Source organism: Megalobrama amblycephala, linkage group LG2 (genome assembly GCF_018812025.1).
Source record: "Megalobrama amblycephala isolate DHTTF-2021 linkage group LG2, ASM1881202v1, whole genome shotgun sequence".
Classification (NCBI taxonomy): Eukaryota; Metazoa; Chordata; class Actinopteri; order Cypriniformes; family Xenocyprididae; genus Megalobrama; species Megalobrama amblycephala.
In genome coordinates this window covers 17319763-17336667 of record NC_063045.1, presented here as the reverse complement: position 1 = coordinate 17336667, position 16905 = coordinate 17319763, and the positions used below count along the sequence as shown (strand labels likewise).

At 38.1% G+C, this 16905-nt stretch overlaps 1 protein-coding gene across 1 annotated transcript in view; it reads left to right on the top strand.

Annotated features, from left to right (window-relative positions):
- lrp1ba (low density lipoprotein receptor-related protein 1Ba) overlaps positions 1-16905 on the top strand; it is a 306610-nt gene that overhangs the window by 105834 nt on the left and 183871 nt on the right. Inside the window, 5 exon segments of the mRNA XM_048163800.1 lie at positions 91-280; positions 8694-8822; positions 11337-11477; positions 12719-12844; positions 16610-16726. Of these exon segments, the coding sequence (XP_048019757.1) occupies positions 91-280; positions 8694-8822; positions 11337-11477; positions 12719-12844; positions 16610-16726 (703 nt within the window).

The following is a 16905-nucleotide window of genomic DNA, read 5'->3' as shown; positions in this document are numbered from 1 at the left end:
GAGTCAGTTCTTTAGTTCTCAGACACCGTTCCACTCTCTGTTCATCTCAATATTTCCCTGTAACTCACAAACGTGTTCTACTTTTCACAGGTGGTGTACAGCGGGAAAGAGTTGAATCACCCCTTTGGGATTGCGCATTACCAGAATTACATATTCTGGACGGATTACATGAACGCCTCAATATTCCGGCTGGATTTGTCATCTAATGATGTTGCATTAATGCGGGCAGAAAGACCACCTCTCTTCGGGATTCAGGTGTATGACCCGCAGAGCCAGAAAGGTAAATATGAATATGTATGCTGTAGATTTTAAGCCGTAATGAATTCTTGAAGTCTTGGCTGCAGTAATATAGAAGTTTACTTTGCTTTCTAGATTTTGACTGTCTTCCAGAAGCTCTAAGATTTAAACCTTCCAAATTCTGAGGGGTAGTCTGAGTCTTTATATATTACCATGCCATAGCTTTGCCCAGAGGCCTAACCCTGTTTTGGCACACACTTGCTAAGCTGTACGATATATGAAAATGAAATATATCACCCCACATGCGTTCACCTTTTAAACAGCTGAACATTCTAGAAACTAATGCCACACTGGCAAGTCCCTGAATTTGAATAAATGCTTTGCAATGGATATTCCCCGAGTAGGATACTTAATGGTAATTTTAACCTTAAGACTTCATGATCCAAGCATTTTTGGGTCCTGGATCAAATAAGCCTAACTTCTCTCATATTTTAAAAGCTAATTTGAAGGCATTTGCAGGAAATTTATATGCTTTGTCCTTCTGAGGTTCTGGATCCAGATTCCCTTTTGTCTTCAGCAACAAGCAATTATTCTAAAGAACTGGGCAGCTTTTTTTTTGTCATCTATACACAGTGTAGTGAAATTTTTCTTCATCGCTCTATCATGCAGAAATATGTACATCACAGTTGACCTATTGATTAGCCCCTCCCCTCTAATGCAGATGAGCCAATGGCAGTTGAGTACGGGGACCGAAAAATCAGACATCTTTAGTTTTCAGCACCATAGAGAATGTACATTTGTTCTAAGGTATGTTGAAGCAACAATGCTTATAACTCTGCTAACGTCACCTAAAGTTATGTAATCGCAATCATTATGCTAACGTACAAACCTGAAGAGCTAACTGTTCTCGTCATGTACAGTGTAGACCAAAAACACATAAACGAAGTTCTACATTGCAGTGCCTCTCCATATTAAACTGGTTAAATGTAAATTAATTTAATCTTACCCTGCGGTACATGAACAGTGTTAATCCTGGATGTTGTCATCTGTGATCGTGACGACCGTAACATGAGGCTTCTCCTGCTTGCATTGTCATCTGTAAACCCTCGCTTCCAAATTAATCTTGTTACCCACCATATTTATTTTAAAATCTTTTATATATCCCTCCATGGCATATTTAAGTCCCACTTGGAAATTTATCAAAAACATCTTGAGACAAGGTTTTCACACTGACAGCTGTTGATGTAAGACAGTTAGCAACTCTGTTTGTTTGTCTGAGTTAGCAACAGTAACTAAGGGGTGCAGGGCTTACCAATAGGTAAATTATGGGGATATTAACTAAGGCTAAGTGTACATGAAAACGCATCCTTTTGTCCATGCTTTGGCTTCCCTACAACACTGAGACAGCATTTGAAAACCATGACATTTGTTTAGTCATTGTCTTGTATTTTTTTCTCTTTTTTCTTTTCTACTGAACATTCCAGTAAATGGTAAGATAGATTGTGTCAGTAATAAGATGATTGTGCCAGTAAAAAAAGCATGAGATCCTTATTGTCTTGTCTCTTTGTACCAAGCTTTTATTCCATTTTGCACATTGCACAACAAAATGATTTTAGCATGTTCTGACATTTCAGTGTGGACTAGAAACTTTTGGAAAACGTTTTCAAATGTACCTGGATTAATGTAGACGTAGCCTCAGACAGAATTGCTCCAGTTGATGATGACTTTTATTGCACATGTTTTGTTTCATGTAAATGTTGTACTTTATTTGGTGGCTTAACTCGTTCTTGACTGGCTAAAATGACATTAATCAAAACTGACCTCCTAGTTGTATGCGTCATTGGAGCTAGTAAGGTGACTGAGGGTGATGATGAATGTTTGTTTCTGTCTTCGACTTTTGCTGAAGGTTAATCGCTGTGATGGCTCCTGTAGAGTTACTCATATGTTGCCTCTGGTAGAGATACTATATGTCATTCTTAATGACAACCAGCCAATGGCAGGACAGAAATGGCCAAGCCATCTTAGGTACAGTATGAATGTAAATATAAATCAGCACTGGCAATATAAATCAGCTAACAACATCTTAACAACATCTTCAAGTGCATAATTTCCTTGTCAAACAAAGAGATTTATCTGCAAATAGGTGTCAAAAAGGGTATCCAAATGGGACTTCTATGAGTAGTGAAGGCGTTGCGAACTTTTCCAAGGTGGTGGATGGTTGTAAATCATATTCTTTTGTTCTTAACAAGCAGCTTGAAAATCATGTTTACACTACTGATTTTGTCCAGATGTTCTGTGCACCATTGCAGCACCTGTGAACTCAACTGTGCTGAATATATAATAACCTGGAAGAGCGTTTAGCTTTTAGCAGAAATCATGGGCATTTGTTTATGAAATATCTCAGATCCTAACTTATCTAACCACGTCTGGCTGTTGTACCAGTCCTTGTACTACATTTGTATGTATTTTGGATATAGTTAGGGTTGCACTTTATTTTACAGTATGGGCACTTACAGTGTACTTACCTAAGAAAGTACTGGGTAATATAAGGTAACTACATGGGTTAAGGTTAGGTTTAGGGGTAGGTTCAGGGTTAGTACCTAGTTATTACTCAGTTATTGCAATTACTATAATAAGTACATAGTACAAACCTGATTCCAAAAAAGTTGGTACACTGTACAAATTGTGAATAAAAAAGTAATGCAATAATTTACAAATCTCATAAACTTATATTTTATTAACAATAGAATATATATAACATATCAAATGTTGAAAGTGAGACATTTTGAAATGTCATGCCAAATATGGGCTCATTTTGGATTTCATGAGAGCTACACATTCCAAAAAAGTTGGGACAGGTAGCAATAAGAGGCCAGAAAAGTTAAATGTACATATAAGGAACAGCTGGAGGACCAATTTGCAACGTATTATTGATATTATCAATTGGCAACATGATTGGGTATAAAAAGAGCCTCTCAGAGTGGCAGTGTCTCTCAGAAGTCAAAATGGGCAGAGGATCACCAATTCCCCCAATGCTGCGGCAAAAAATAGTGGAGCAATATCAGAAAGGAGTTTCTCAGAGAAAAATTGCAAAGAGTTTGAAGTTATCATCATCTACAGTGCATAATATCATCCAAAGATTCAGAGAATCTGGAACAATCTCTGTGCATAAGGGTCAAGGCCAGAAAACCATACTGGATGCCCTTAGACGGTACTGCATCACATACAGTAATGGTACTGTAATGAAAATCACAACATGGGCTCAGGAATACTTCCAGAAAACATTGTCGGTGAACACAATCCACCATGCCATTCGCCGTTGCCAGCTAAAACTCTATAGGTCAAAAAAGAAGCCATCTCTAAACATGATCCAGAAGCTCAGGCGTTTTCTCTGGGCCAAGGCTCATTTAAAATGGACTGTGGCAAAGTGGAAAACTGTTCTGTGGTCAGACGAATCAAAATTTGAAATTCTTTTTGGAAAACTGGGACGCCATGTCATCCAGACTAAAGAGGACAAGGACAACCCAAGTTGTTATCAGCGTTCAGTTCATAAGCCTGCATCTCTGATGGTATGGGGTTGCATGAGTGTGTGTGGCATGGGCAGCTTACACATCTGGAAAGGCACCATCAATGCTGAAAGTTATATCCAAGTTCTAGAACAACATATGCTCCCATCCAGACATTGTCTCTTTCAGGGAAGACCTTGCATTTTCCAACATGACAATGCCAGACCACATACTGCAGCAATTATAACATCATGGCTGCATAGAAGTAGGATCCGGGTACTGAAATGGCCAGCCTGCAGTCCAGATGTTTCACCCATAGAAAACATTTGGCGCATCATAAGGAGGAAGATGTGACAAAGAAGACCTAAGACAGTTGAGCAACTAAAAGCCTGTATTAGACAAGAATGGGACAACATTCCTATTCCTAAACTTGAGCAACTTGTCTCCTCAGTCCCCAGATGTTTGCAGACTGTTACAAAAAGAAATAAATAAAATAAAAAGGATGCTACACGTTATGTTCTGGTGTTGCAGAGACGAGGCGTTCACGGATTTGGCGGGTCAGGTGCAGCGGGCTGCCATGGAGGGTCCAGAGCCTTTACCGAGGCCTTGATGCCGTCGAGTCCAGGAGGCGCTGAAGGACCGGCGGGAGATGGCGGAACCGACGGCTCCGCCGACCGAAGCGCAGCCAGGGCTCCAGAAGGCCGCAGTTGAAGACAGACGACATACAACAAAGTGAACACCAGGGGGAGTGAGGAAGCCAACTGGAACGGAGGGACGGAGCGTAGACGGAGGAGTGCAGTCCAGAAGTGAAGGCAGGCTGACGAGTGACCAAGGTGTGAACGGGGGCAGGATGGAGACTGGTGAGACTGGTGGGCTAATGGACCATGGTGGAGTCGAGGGAGGTTGGAGCCAGGGTGTAGGTAATCGCCCAGATGTCCGAGGTGGAGATCTGGGCGAGGGGGCTTGAGGTGGAGGTGCAGTATAGACACAAATGGAAGGAGGTGGGAGAGGGAGGCAGGGAGGGTAAACAGTCTTAGGGCTGGAGACTTTTATAACAAAGTTCATCATAGGAGCATGCTCGTGACGGGCTGAAGCAGCTGGCTCGGCGGCGGCTGGAGCTGAGGGCTCGGCGGAGACTGGAGAGGGCTCGGCGGAGACCGGAGATGCAGGCTCGGCGGCGGAGACCGGAGATGCAGGTTCGGCGGAGATTGGAGAAATTGGCTCGGTGGCTGAAGCAGAGGGCCAGTCCATCCCCTCAAATTCAATTAAAATTCCCGTAGGAACGGGAGCGGGCTCGGCGGAGACTGGAGAGGGCTCAGCGGGGACTGGAGAGGGCTCAGCGGGGACTGGAGATTGCTTAGGCCTTTGTCTCTTCCTCCGCCTTCTGGACCCAGCAGAGGAGTGTGGGTCCAGCATGGTACAGGCAGGGAGTTTGCTGGAGGGGTATGCGGAGGAAGACGGTGGCTGACTGACAGGCCCGGCCAACCGTGTTTCCGGATGGACTGGAGACAAACACTTATCCTGAACCTTATCAACGAAGAATTTGGAGCCATTTAACCACAAAATTAAATTGATAGTTTCGCTTAAGGAGAAACAATAATCAGGTTCATCTAAACGGATAGTGTCGTCATCCAATCCATCCAGAAACAGGGAGATCAAACATGCTTCAGGCCAGTCAGACAAAAAAGCAAGCTCAATGAACTCCTCCACATACCTCTACAGCGAACGACCCACCTGTAGGAGCCCAATGAGCCGATCACCAGCTGATGTCGTTGTGAGAGGCTGAGAAGGAGCAGGAGCCTCGGGGATGAGAAAAATTCCCATTTTTTTGTTGAAATCCAGATTGTATTGGTCTGTCCTTCTGTTACGGTCTGGTGTTGCAGAGACGAGGCGTTCACGGATTTCCACAGCAAATAGGTATTTATTAACATAAAGCAGAGAGTACCAACATCCAAACACATCTAACTAACATATAGGACAGACAAGGAGTGAAGGGAGTGAGTCCATATAAATAGGGTGTGCTGATGAGAAGGTCCAGGTGATGATGATCGGTGATGATGGGGAGAAGACGAGGGAAGTGAGTGCAGGTGTGGAAACAGGAGGATCATGGGAATTAGAATCCAGGGGAACAAGGGATCTGTAACAACACAGTGGTAAACATGGCCTTGTCCCAACTTTTTTGAGATGTGTTGATGCCATGAAATTTAAAAGCAACATATTTTTCCCTTAAAATGATACATTTTCTCAGTTTAAACATTTGATATGTCATCTATGTTGTATTCTGAATAAAATATTGAAATTTGAAACTTCCATACTTCCATTCTGTTTTTATTCACAATTTGTATAGTGTCCCAACTTTTTTGGAATCGAGTTTGTATGTACATGGGGAACATGACTGTAAAATCAAGTGCTACCATAATTAGCATGCACTCATGAGCTCTTTCTTGAGATGTCACTGAATATATAAGTTAACACTCTGAGGTCTGAGGTATCGCCGGCGATACCACCGCGTTTTTTTCTTACCAGTGTGAAAGAGACTCAAAATACTCTGTCAATGTTGCACATACAATTAAGAGTTATACACCATTTTAATCTGTTGAATATCTTCTTTCATTTGTGTACACTCAGAGTAAAAACAAAATGTTGTGCTTTTTGTAAAATAAAGAAAACTAACATGATGCGTGATCTCTCGTCTCCCTCTGAACAAAGTCCAATCTGATAGTTCTCTGAAAATGAACTGTAACTTAGTGAATACTAATGACAAAAAAATTAGACTTATGTCTAAATAAACGTTGAAATGTCAGGTTTTAAATCGTGTAAGTCAAATCGAAAACAAACATTCTGTGTTTATGTAATCTGTATGAAAAGAGAGCCATGTCAGAAGTCTGTGATTCAGCTCATTATCTGCTAATGCGGCCACGCCCACGGAGGGAGCGCTATTCAGACGCAAATTCTGAGTCAATACATGTATACATCGTCTCAATCGTGTATTTATTATCTTGAAAAGTGTTTATCTGGATGTTAAAGCCATGGTTAGCGAGCTCTAGAAGACATGCAGTTATTTTCCTGGTTCTTCTTCTTCTTCTTTATATGGATTTGTGGCCTAAAGGTGCACAGAGCGCCCTCCGGCTGCAAGTATGAATTGAAAACAAAGTATCCAGTACTCATAGTGATGACAATAAATATAGAATAAATATTACTCCCCTGTATAGAAATTTTACATAAACATGTAAGAATCCATCAATATTTCTCCAAATGTGCATGCTTTTAAGCTAAAAGCCTATATGAAATGCCATAGAGGTAACATAATTGTTCAGACACTTTGCATCACAGAAATGCATTATATTTTAAAGAATATAATAGAATACCATTATTTTAAATTGAGCTGAGACATGATTACAGAGGGTTTTTTCACAGCCTACCTGACTGAAAGGCCTCATTAATATGCAAGTCATTTCAGGTCATTATTATGTGATTCTTTTGTCTTCTCAGGTGTAAATGACCCATTATTCATGATGATTCACGCCTCCACGCATACTGTGTTTCTTGACAAAAAATGTCTTACAAAAACTAAATCAATATATTGTTTTATATGAAGGAGTAGGCAGCATAATTTTTACATAATTCTGAAGCAAAAACTCTAGTCTACAACCTCCAATATCCAGAAGTCTTGTGAACACAGATTTAATATACTTTTTTTGGCCTTATTTCAGTGACTTAAGTTTTTTGTTTTTTCAATAACCACGCATAAACGTTATTCCTTCAAAAACACAAACATGTACATACATGTTCCTCACATATTATGGTAGCCTAGTTTGTGCTGAATACACTGTAATGACACTTGTGTCATTAATGTGTTTATGAAAAAATTAAAAAAGCACAAATGTCAGGGCATGTCAAAACTTCTCCAGGCCCCAAATCAGCCTCAGACTCCAGAGGGTTAACATTGACTTAGCATGCTAAGTGCATCTTACAAGCATTTCAGAAAAAGCAAATGGTATAATGTTCACTATTTATCATTTTATGAGCTTCACTAAGCTCTGTTCAGGAGTTAAGTTAGAGTTGTTGTCACGTTATGCTACATTAACTCGCTATGATTTTTTTGTTTTTTTTTGCCTGACTTAACAATTGAGACCGAGTTGGGTATCATTTGCTCAGAACTTTTTTTCTATGAAATGGACAGTGGTTTCAGTTTAAAATCTCGTATTCACATAAAATGTTTATTGTTAGCCTGAGGAAATGATATAGATGTCTGAACTGTTTTGCCTTTTTCTATAAATGTATTCTGAAGCCAAAAAAGACCTTTTCATACCTACTGTGCATTATGAAATTTTGGCATCTAAAGCGAAAAGCACTGTGTTCAATTAACGTGATCTGCTTTAATCTAGATTAATCTCTGCAGATGATTCAATGGAAACATGGTCCATAGCGTCTAATTGATGTCATCTTCACTGGGAGTCTATGCCAGATATGCCTGTATCATTGATTTTAATGGAGAAAGATCAATGTTCATTAGACAAGAAACTCTGAACATGTCTTTTTTTTATGTCCTTTCTGGATTCTGTGCTTAACTGAGAGTGCTATTTGCAGTGTAAAAATAATTTGACAGTTCATTTGGAGTGCTTGGACATGCAGTTAGTTGAAGTCTGTGGTAACACATTTAGTTTAGCACTCATAATCTTGTTTCTTGTGAACTTTGTAGAGTAATAAAGTGCTAAAAAAATATTCTACAACTTATCGAGCCAATGTGATTATCAAACATGTAACATGTTCAATTCATTTTAGTTCATTCAGAAGGTTCAAGGAAAAGAGTGTGTCCTTGCACATTGGAGTTTCAAAGTAGCTGCTTTGGACTACAGAATATATGGTTTATTTGACATCTTCACTTGTGTATAATGTCTCCAAACTGCATTAAATATCACATTTATCTTTCTTTGTGTTTTCCCGCAGGTAATAACCAATGTTCGGTGAATCACGGTGGCTGCAGCCCCTCGGCTCTGTGCCTCGCCACTCCTGCAGGACGTGTGTGCACCTGCGCAGATGGCCAACATCTGGAGAAAGATAACATCACCTGTTCATGTAAGCTTCCATTAGTCTTCAGAAAAAAGTTGCCTTTAACCAGGCACAATGTGATATATGAACAATAATTTGCACAATATGGGTCACAAATATTACTGGCCATTAATAACCTGCTGCATCATGTCCGATTAAAGCTGATGTAATTGACTGTTATTTTGAGATTTACATTTGTTTTTGTTTTTTTTTTACTCATCATAATGATGCCGCTGAGCATGTGGTTGAATAGAATATGCAGATTTTGTGTTGGCACCCAGAGACTAGTCAATAATGGTGGCATTCGTGTAAAATATGACTGCAAATCAGATATGTCTATTTTAAGCTGAATATTTCCATTGATTTCCAATTCCAGTGGGGGATGTAAATGCCTCGGCTCAACCTGCGGTTTGGCTGCAACCGTCTTTGTGTTTGCGTGTGGTTTGGCTTTAAATCCATTGTAAACTCATGTGGATTCATTGTACTGCATAAATAGTATCCTGTTTTGCTAACTTTTTTATTTTATGTGTCATTATAAGTAACTTTTAAACATAATTCAGAACTGAAGAATTGGCTAACTTTCAAATTCAGTTGGAATTTGAATAGGCTATTCTACACAGGAAATTAAATCAGAATAACAGGAAGTGGAATTATGGAAATGATTTAAAATAAATAATATATATATATATATATATATATATATATAATGTTGTTTGTGTACTAGGGTAGGCAGGAACAATACATACAATAGGTTCTGCATTACCTATCAAGTTAATCCCTGAATATTGATTTCATTTCAAATAATTTTAACTAATCAGATAATATTCATTAATTTAGAATATAGACAAACCTTGTATTAATGTAATTGTCTAGATTGGCAATATGTTTAATCTGCCTACTGTATATTAAACCATTCCTTTTTTGTTTTCTATAAAAAAAAAAAAAAAAAACTGAATATGAATCTATTAATTTGCCACTTCTATAATTCATAGTGACATCAAAAACCACAAATCCCTTTACTCGGAGGCTATAAATGTCACAATCAGCTGCTGGGTCATTATTTAGTAGAACAAAATAGTTACTTGATGTTTCTCTGTCTCTGTCATTCACTCTGATAATCTTTTATCAAATCAACTTAGGTTCACAAACGTTGTTCAAATAACATAATATTTTGTTTCCGTTTTAATATGAGGTTTAAAGGGGACTGAGGAAATTAGAAAAAGGGCCTAGTGACGCCTCTGTACATAAAGTGTTACCCAAAACAAATAATTACATAACTAATTTTCACTAATTACAGTGATATTCAAGTTCATTATTAAAACAGACTTGGTTGTTTACATTAAATTTCAAAATAAATATTTTTATAAAACAAAGATAAAAAATTAAGACCTTTAGCTATTGCACTATATTATGGAGTAAATACTAACAAAAACTAAAGTATTTTTTATTAATCTGTTTTTCGGTTATTGTTATGCTGATAATATAATTTGTAAATAATTGTTTTGTATTTAATTAGAAATAATTAGAAAATTAAATGGAAGCATTTTTATTAGTGGTCTCAGACTTTTGGTCCCAATAAAATAAAAAATAAAATAAAATAAAATAAAATAAAATAAAATAAAATAAAATAAAATAAAGCAGTTTATATCATAAGCGTAATTTGCGGGTGGGATGGGTGGGACATGTCCCCACCACTTTTTGCCAGGGTCGATACTAATGCAAAAGAAACATCTCTAGTTGATTAGCAATTCCTTTGTTTGTGTTAAATAATAGGCGATCTGGCGCTGGGATGTGTGTTGAGTGCTCGTTGCTGCTGTTATCAACAGTGTTCTCTCTTGGCGTTCATGTACACTGCGCAGTCTTAACACGGATGAGCGCTTCAGTCTATCGCTTACATGCTTTTGCGTTGTCAGACTCTATTCGTTCCGGTGAAATCGCAAAACAAAATGCACATAAATTGTCCCTGCTCTTGATATACAATCACTGATGAACATCTTTGGTTTTAATGAGGATAAATTAAAATAAATTACACAATGGAGGATTAGAACTCAGAACCTCTGGCACACTGAACAAAAGTTCTACCCTTAGTCCATCAAGACAATCTAATATTTAATGCGGATCCATGTATGTATAGACTAACTTAAATACTCTCGAGACTAAAAAAATATATTGTATTATAGTAGATGTAAGGACGAAATTATCATTTAACATGAGGTGTCTGTCAGTAAATTTTGTGCATTTATTATTGTGATGATAGAATTACAATACACCCCCCTACCACACACATTCCTGTCCCACCCACTTTTAAAACATAGTTACACCACTGGTTTATATGGATTATAAAATATACACTTCCAATATACCTAAATTGCATTCAAATTTAAATTTTGATAGCATCATCCATCCGTCATTCAACCTCAGTTAAATTTTTAAAGTTTAAAATGCGTTCTCAACCATGGTGTGTGTGAGAGAGAGAGAGTCTGAGAGAAGAGACAGAGAGTGTGTGTTCTTTCTCTAACATCTTGTTCCTGCCCTTTACAGCCCCCTCAGAGGTCATTACGCCAAAACGTTGTGGCCCAGCGGAGTTTCAATGCCAGAACCAGCGTTGCATTCAGCTCTCGTGGAAGTGCGATGGGGATGATGACTGCTCAGACGGCAGCGATGAAGATCCGCATCTCTGCTGTAGGTCTTCTCTCATTTTTGTAATCTAACCACATACACACAGAAACAAAGGCTGTGTCTGCAATGGGAAACTATAGTACTGTCTACTACATATTTGTTGTGCGTACTGTAAACAGTATACTATATTATAAAATGTAAAATGATGCAGTATGCAAAAGTAAACATTTCTAGTATGCAAATGATTGCCATATTGACTCACTGATGTTGCATGTCCAGTTATCATACAATTATTTTGCATTTTAATCCAATTTTCTGTTCCAAAAATGCTGTATATTTTGACTGTCCATTCAATTATGATGTTATCCCTGTAAAGCTGAAAAGTTTTCATTGTTGTTTTGTGTTGAGTATCATATTTGATACATCAGGCTTTTAATGCTCATATATTATGATATAGGAGGATATGGAGCTCTTTTTTATTATTCAGAGGCCCAAACTGAGCAAAAAGTTGTAATTTGGTGCAGAAGCTCATATTTATATGACCAAAAAGTAAGATGAAATTCTGATAGCTTGTAATGTAAATCAATGAAATAAAAGACTACTTACAGAAAATGCATATAAATATCAATTGTCACTCTATATCTCCCAATAATATGTCTTAATGAGATGATATTTAAATGCTGGTTTTATGATCAATGCTCTGTAGTTTTTATGGTGTAGGGCAAAACATATAATGCAGTGATGATTAAGAGATACAAATAAACATTCCTCAGAAGCATGATGTATCAAGCAGCAGATTACTTTTTTGATGTTACAACAAGTAAAGTAATGCATTGTAATGTAATTAGTTACTTATTTTTCGGAGTAACACAATATTGTAATGCTTTTACTTTTAAAAGTAACTTTCCCCAGCATTGATCATCACATAATTTTTACCGGAGGCAGGACATTTTTGTAAGATGTTTTTTAAGTATCAATTAGATGCCAGAAGGCATGTAGGAGATTGTGTATAACAGGTTTTTCAGCAAAGTTTTGATCAACATTTATAGGCCTTAGAAATTTGCTTGTCAAATATGATAAAGAAGGCTTTAAAGGGTTAAAAATCGTAGTTGATATACTTCCAGTTACTTCGGAAAGAAAGGTCAAGTTGAGTGCATTGCATTGTGGGATACAGTATGCCTCAGTATGTATACTACGCAATTTGACAAATGTAGCCTGTCTGTTACAGTACGCAATTCACGCAATTGGACACGCTTTCAAATTAATTTGTGTTACCAATTGACAGGCCGTTTGTTTCTCCTTAGCTAATCGCAGCTGCCCAGCGGACCAATTTAAATGCTTGAACAACCGTTGTATCCCAAAGAGATGGTTGTGTGACGGCACCGACGACTGTGGCAGCAACGAGGATGAGTCCAACCGCACCTGCTCAGGTGAGCTTCACTCTGGAGCCCTGTCCTACATGGAGGGCCCTGTATATGCGCCCAACCATCCGAAACAACCTCGCCAACCGGCTCCACCGCTGGGAGACACATTGCTCGCTGTAGGCTATGCACGCTCAAAGCTAGCGCCATTGGAGAATATGTTGCTTTGAGAGGAGGAGAAGTCTTACATGACACCCCAGTATAATTTCCCGCCGGTACAGGCCCACGTGTCACACGTTCCCTCCGGTCTGTGAGTGAAATGAAACTAGGTTCGCCCTCATAATTCATCATGCACTTGGTGGGATTTACACATGACACACATCTGTTTCGGCCCAGTGAGCTCAAGTCCTCCGTGAGAGTTTCCGCATCTCGCGTTGGGTCGCTGTTGCGAATGACCGAATCGGTCAAGTTTACGCCTCCTGGAAGGGTCCAGCGTCTAATTTACTTTTAGATTGAAGTATATCCTGCAGTCTAAATCTCTAGAAGACATCCCCGGTACAAGCCTCCCCAGGGGGAGTGGGTTAGGGTTTCCTGACATCAGGATAAATCCGTAATCCGAAACATCAATATGCCAGTAAAGATGCTGTGTTTAAGCCACATTGTGTTGTTGGAGCTGTATTGTAACACAAAAGGGCTGGAGACAGATTTCACACATTTTGCCAACAGGCATCGGTCGATTTAATTTAGATAGCCTAAAGACAAAGTTCTGCTTTGTGGGTAATACAATTTTCTACTCTAATCTTTAAAGGGAGAATTTGGAGAAAATCAATGACAACTGTTTGGAAGAGCAGTAAAGGTGGAAGGAGAGTTCGTGCCAGCTTGTAATTTACAGTCGTCTTATCTGTTGAAGGAAATTCAAGATTTTTCGTGTGAGTTCATTCCTGCGTCTTTCAGACAGAAGTTTAATTTTATGATTGTAAATAATAGAATATTTTATTTCAGGTTTTTAATTGATTTAAATAATACCAAATGATATTATATGTGTGTGTTTATGTATATATATATATGTGTGTGTATATATATATATATATATATATATATATATATATATATATATATATATACACACACACACACACATCACACAAATACTATATAAAACGTATATAAATCTAGAAAAACAATTAAATAATCAAATCTATAAATATATACTAAAATATATTATGCATAATATTTCCTGGTAATGAGATTGAGGCCCCGTTCACACTAGTGCATTTTTGTTTTAAAAAGGCATTTTGAAATAAAAACGATCCTCATCTACACTGGCGTTTCCACAGCGTTTCAGAAATGATCTCCGTCTACACTACACAACCGAAAACGCATGTCACATGACCGTTCATGCACACTGGGCATGCGCGTATAAGTGTAAACAGTTTCCTCTGGCGCGTGGTAGGTAGCTGCAGTATTAAAAAAAAAAAAAAAACGTACAGACTTTAACTGCACAGTGGCTGCTAAAAATGACAACAAAGCCAGCAAAGACTGCAGTTCAGTCTCCATGTTATTGTTTACACAGTCGTCAAGGATACGCAGAGTGAACATGGGCAGCCACGACATCGTTTTAAAAAAAACATTTTGGTCCGTTTATACTAAACACAACCCCAGTGTTTTCAAACTAAAAGGGCTCTGCAGCATTTTTGAAGCATGTTTGTTGTTTGGTGTGAACGACAGGTGTAACCATAGCAAAAGTTATGTGTTTTAAAAAGAAAACGCACTAGCATAAATAGGGCCTGAGATGGAGAATAGAACATTTTAATATTGTTTATTCTTTTGTGGCTTTGTGGCAAAAAAATGACACTTTCCTTTCAAAACAAGACGCAAGAAATCCTTTATCTTAAGAACTGCTAATTAACATGCAACCAATTAGTTCCCAAACTTGTTGTCATGAGAGACTTGACAGTTTTCAAAATTATATTTAAAAAGGGCACATTGTAAATGCTCACTTTTCTTGATTATTTTCATGATTTGAACTCTATTCTGTCTTCAAAGGTGCCTTCAGTACAAGGTCGCTTTCAAATCTGGAATTTCAAAATGGCATCTTGAGGGAACTAATTAATAGTCTGCAAAGTGAAGGGAAAAAAGCGCAACTCCTGCTATAATTAAATTGCCTGGAATAGCAAGGCTTATAGGCTGAAAGCAAGAAATAATAATAAATAAAATAGAAAGGTTTCGCACATTTCGCACACACTGAAGGCAGTCACCTCAGTTAGATCATTAAGATCAAGACTTTTTGGCAAGCTGAAGACTCCCAAGATGACACTCCAATGGAAATATTCTCATTAGCAGGGTTCAAAACACACCTACCAAAAAAGTGAAATTTAAGGGGGAAAAAATGGTGGAAATGAGACCCAAAACAAACTTTAGGCATAGCTAAACCATAACAAACTAGCTTTTCCTGCCAACTTACACATCATTCATTCATATCACATACATCTATTTTAGTTTGTTACTATTTCTACAGAAATATGCATAAAAATCGGTAAACAACCAAACGCCTGGTCTGTTACTCTGTCAGAATTAAAATCTGCACCTGTTCAGCTGTACGTTCCAGTTTACTTCCCTCATTCAAAGCTTCATAAACCAGCACAACTTGACCTTCAAAGGTTATTGAAACACCTGCAGTCCTTTTACAGCAACATGCTGGAATGCTGGAAAAATGCAGGGACTCTTCTATTTATGGTTTTCAAAATTGATTAAAAGTATAGTTTACCCAAATATGAAAATTCTGTTTTCTGTTTGAGCTGCTCTTTTACATAGACTGTGAAAGTCCATATCAAATCTCAGGAGACTTGTCTCCCTGTATCACTTTGTTAAGGAAAAAACACATTATTTGTGCCCTAAAGTTCTGCTAATGCATTGCCATCTGCTAACTTGCTTATATTGTCCTTTGTTAAATTTTGACCAAGGTTTTGTTCAGTAAATTCATGCTTCAAGGGCCACATACTGTACTCTCACCTTATCTGAACATCCTTGATTTAAGTTTTCATGTTGTCCCCACTGTTGGCCTCAGATATCCATGAGGGTAAACAGTTATCTATGACCTTCAAAACTGTCCATGGATCAGTTCTTTTTAAGTTCTTTTGTGATGCCTTTTTTAAAGTTGTGTTCAATAACTATCAAAATGCGCCTCATGCGGCTTCAACTACACACTTGTCAGACCTTGACATTCACCATGTTTTTGCATCTACCATGTGGAGTTTCAAAGTTTTCTCGCAGTTTAACACTCTAAGAGAAAACTTCTGAATCCCGCTGAGAGATCTTACCCGTTGGGTTCCATATATACTGTATCCGTGTCTTCATAACATGGTTAATTCCAGTTCACAGATGCCAGATGTTGATACAAAACACATTTTGAACACTGCATCCATTCAGGAAAGACACAAACTGTAATATTGGATGTCATGGATTTAAGGGTTTATCTCTGAAGGCGATTACTCAATATCACGGCTCAGACTGGATACAGACCTGGAAAAGGTGAAAACAAATCCAGATGGTTTTCAAACGTGGAAGAAAAAGTCTGGGGTCTAAAAGACTGAGATTGAAAATCTGGGATTTATTTTCATTTAAATATCATATTTATATATCATTTTAAAATCATTGTTTTAATCTTTTATTGAGTACATTTTTAATGTTTAAGTGAATTGCACAAGGCTACAAACTTTTATAACACTCAGATGACCTTATTTGGGTTTTGTACAAGATACAGAAGTAAGATTAAACGAACATCCATATCCATTCAGGTGTGATTTTAATATCCGTGTTTTATGCGTCCCACAGCCCAAACCTGCCAGCCAGGCCAGTTTCCCTGCGAGAATGGACGCTGCATCCCGGAGAACTGGCGCTGTGACCGTGATGATGACTGCGGGGATCAGTCGGATGAGTCTTTGTCATGTGGTGAGTCTTCCTCATGCAGTGCGCTTTGAAGTTCTTCCCTCTGTATTTCCATGTTTTATCTTTGCTATCATAATTTTGCTGGGCTTTTTCATCGTCAAGCCTCCTTATCCTTCAATTAAAGCCTTTTTTTTTTATCAAACCATACTACAGTATTTTATCTTATTATATGCTTTGAGCAT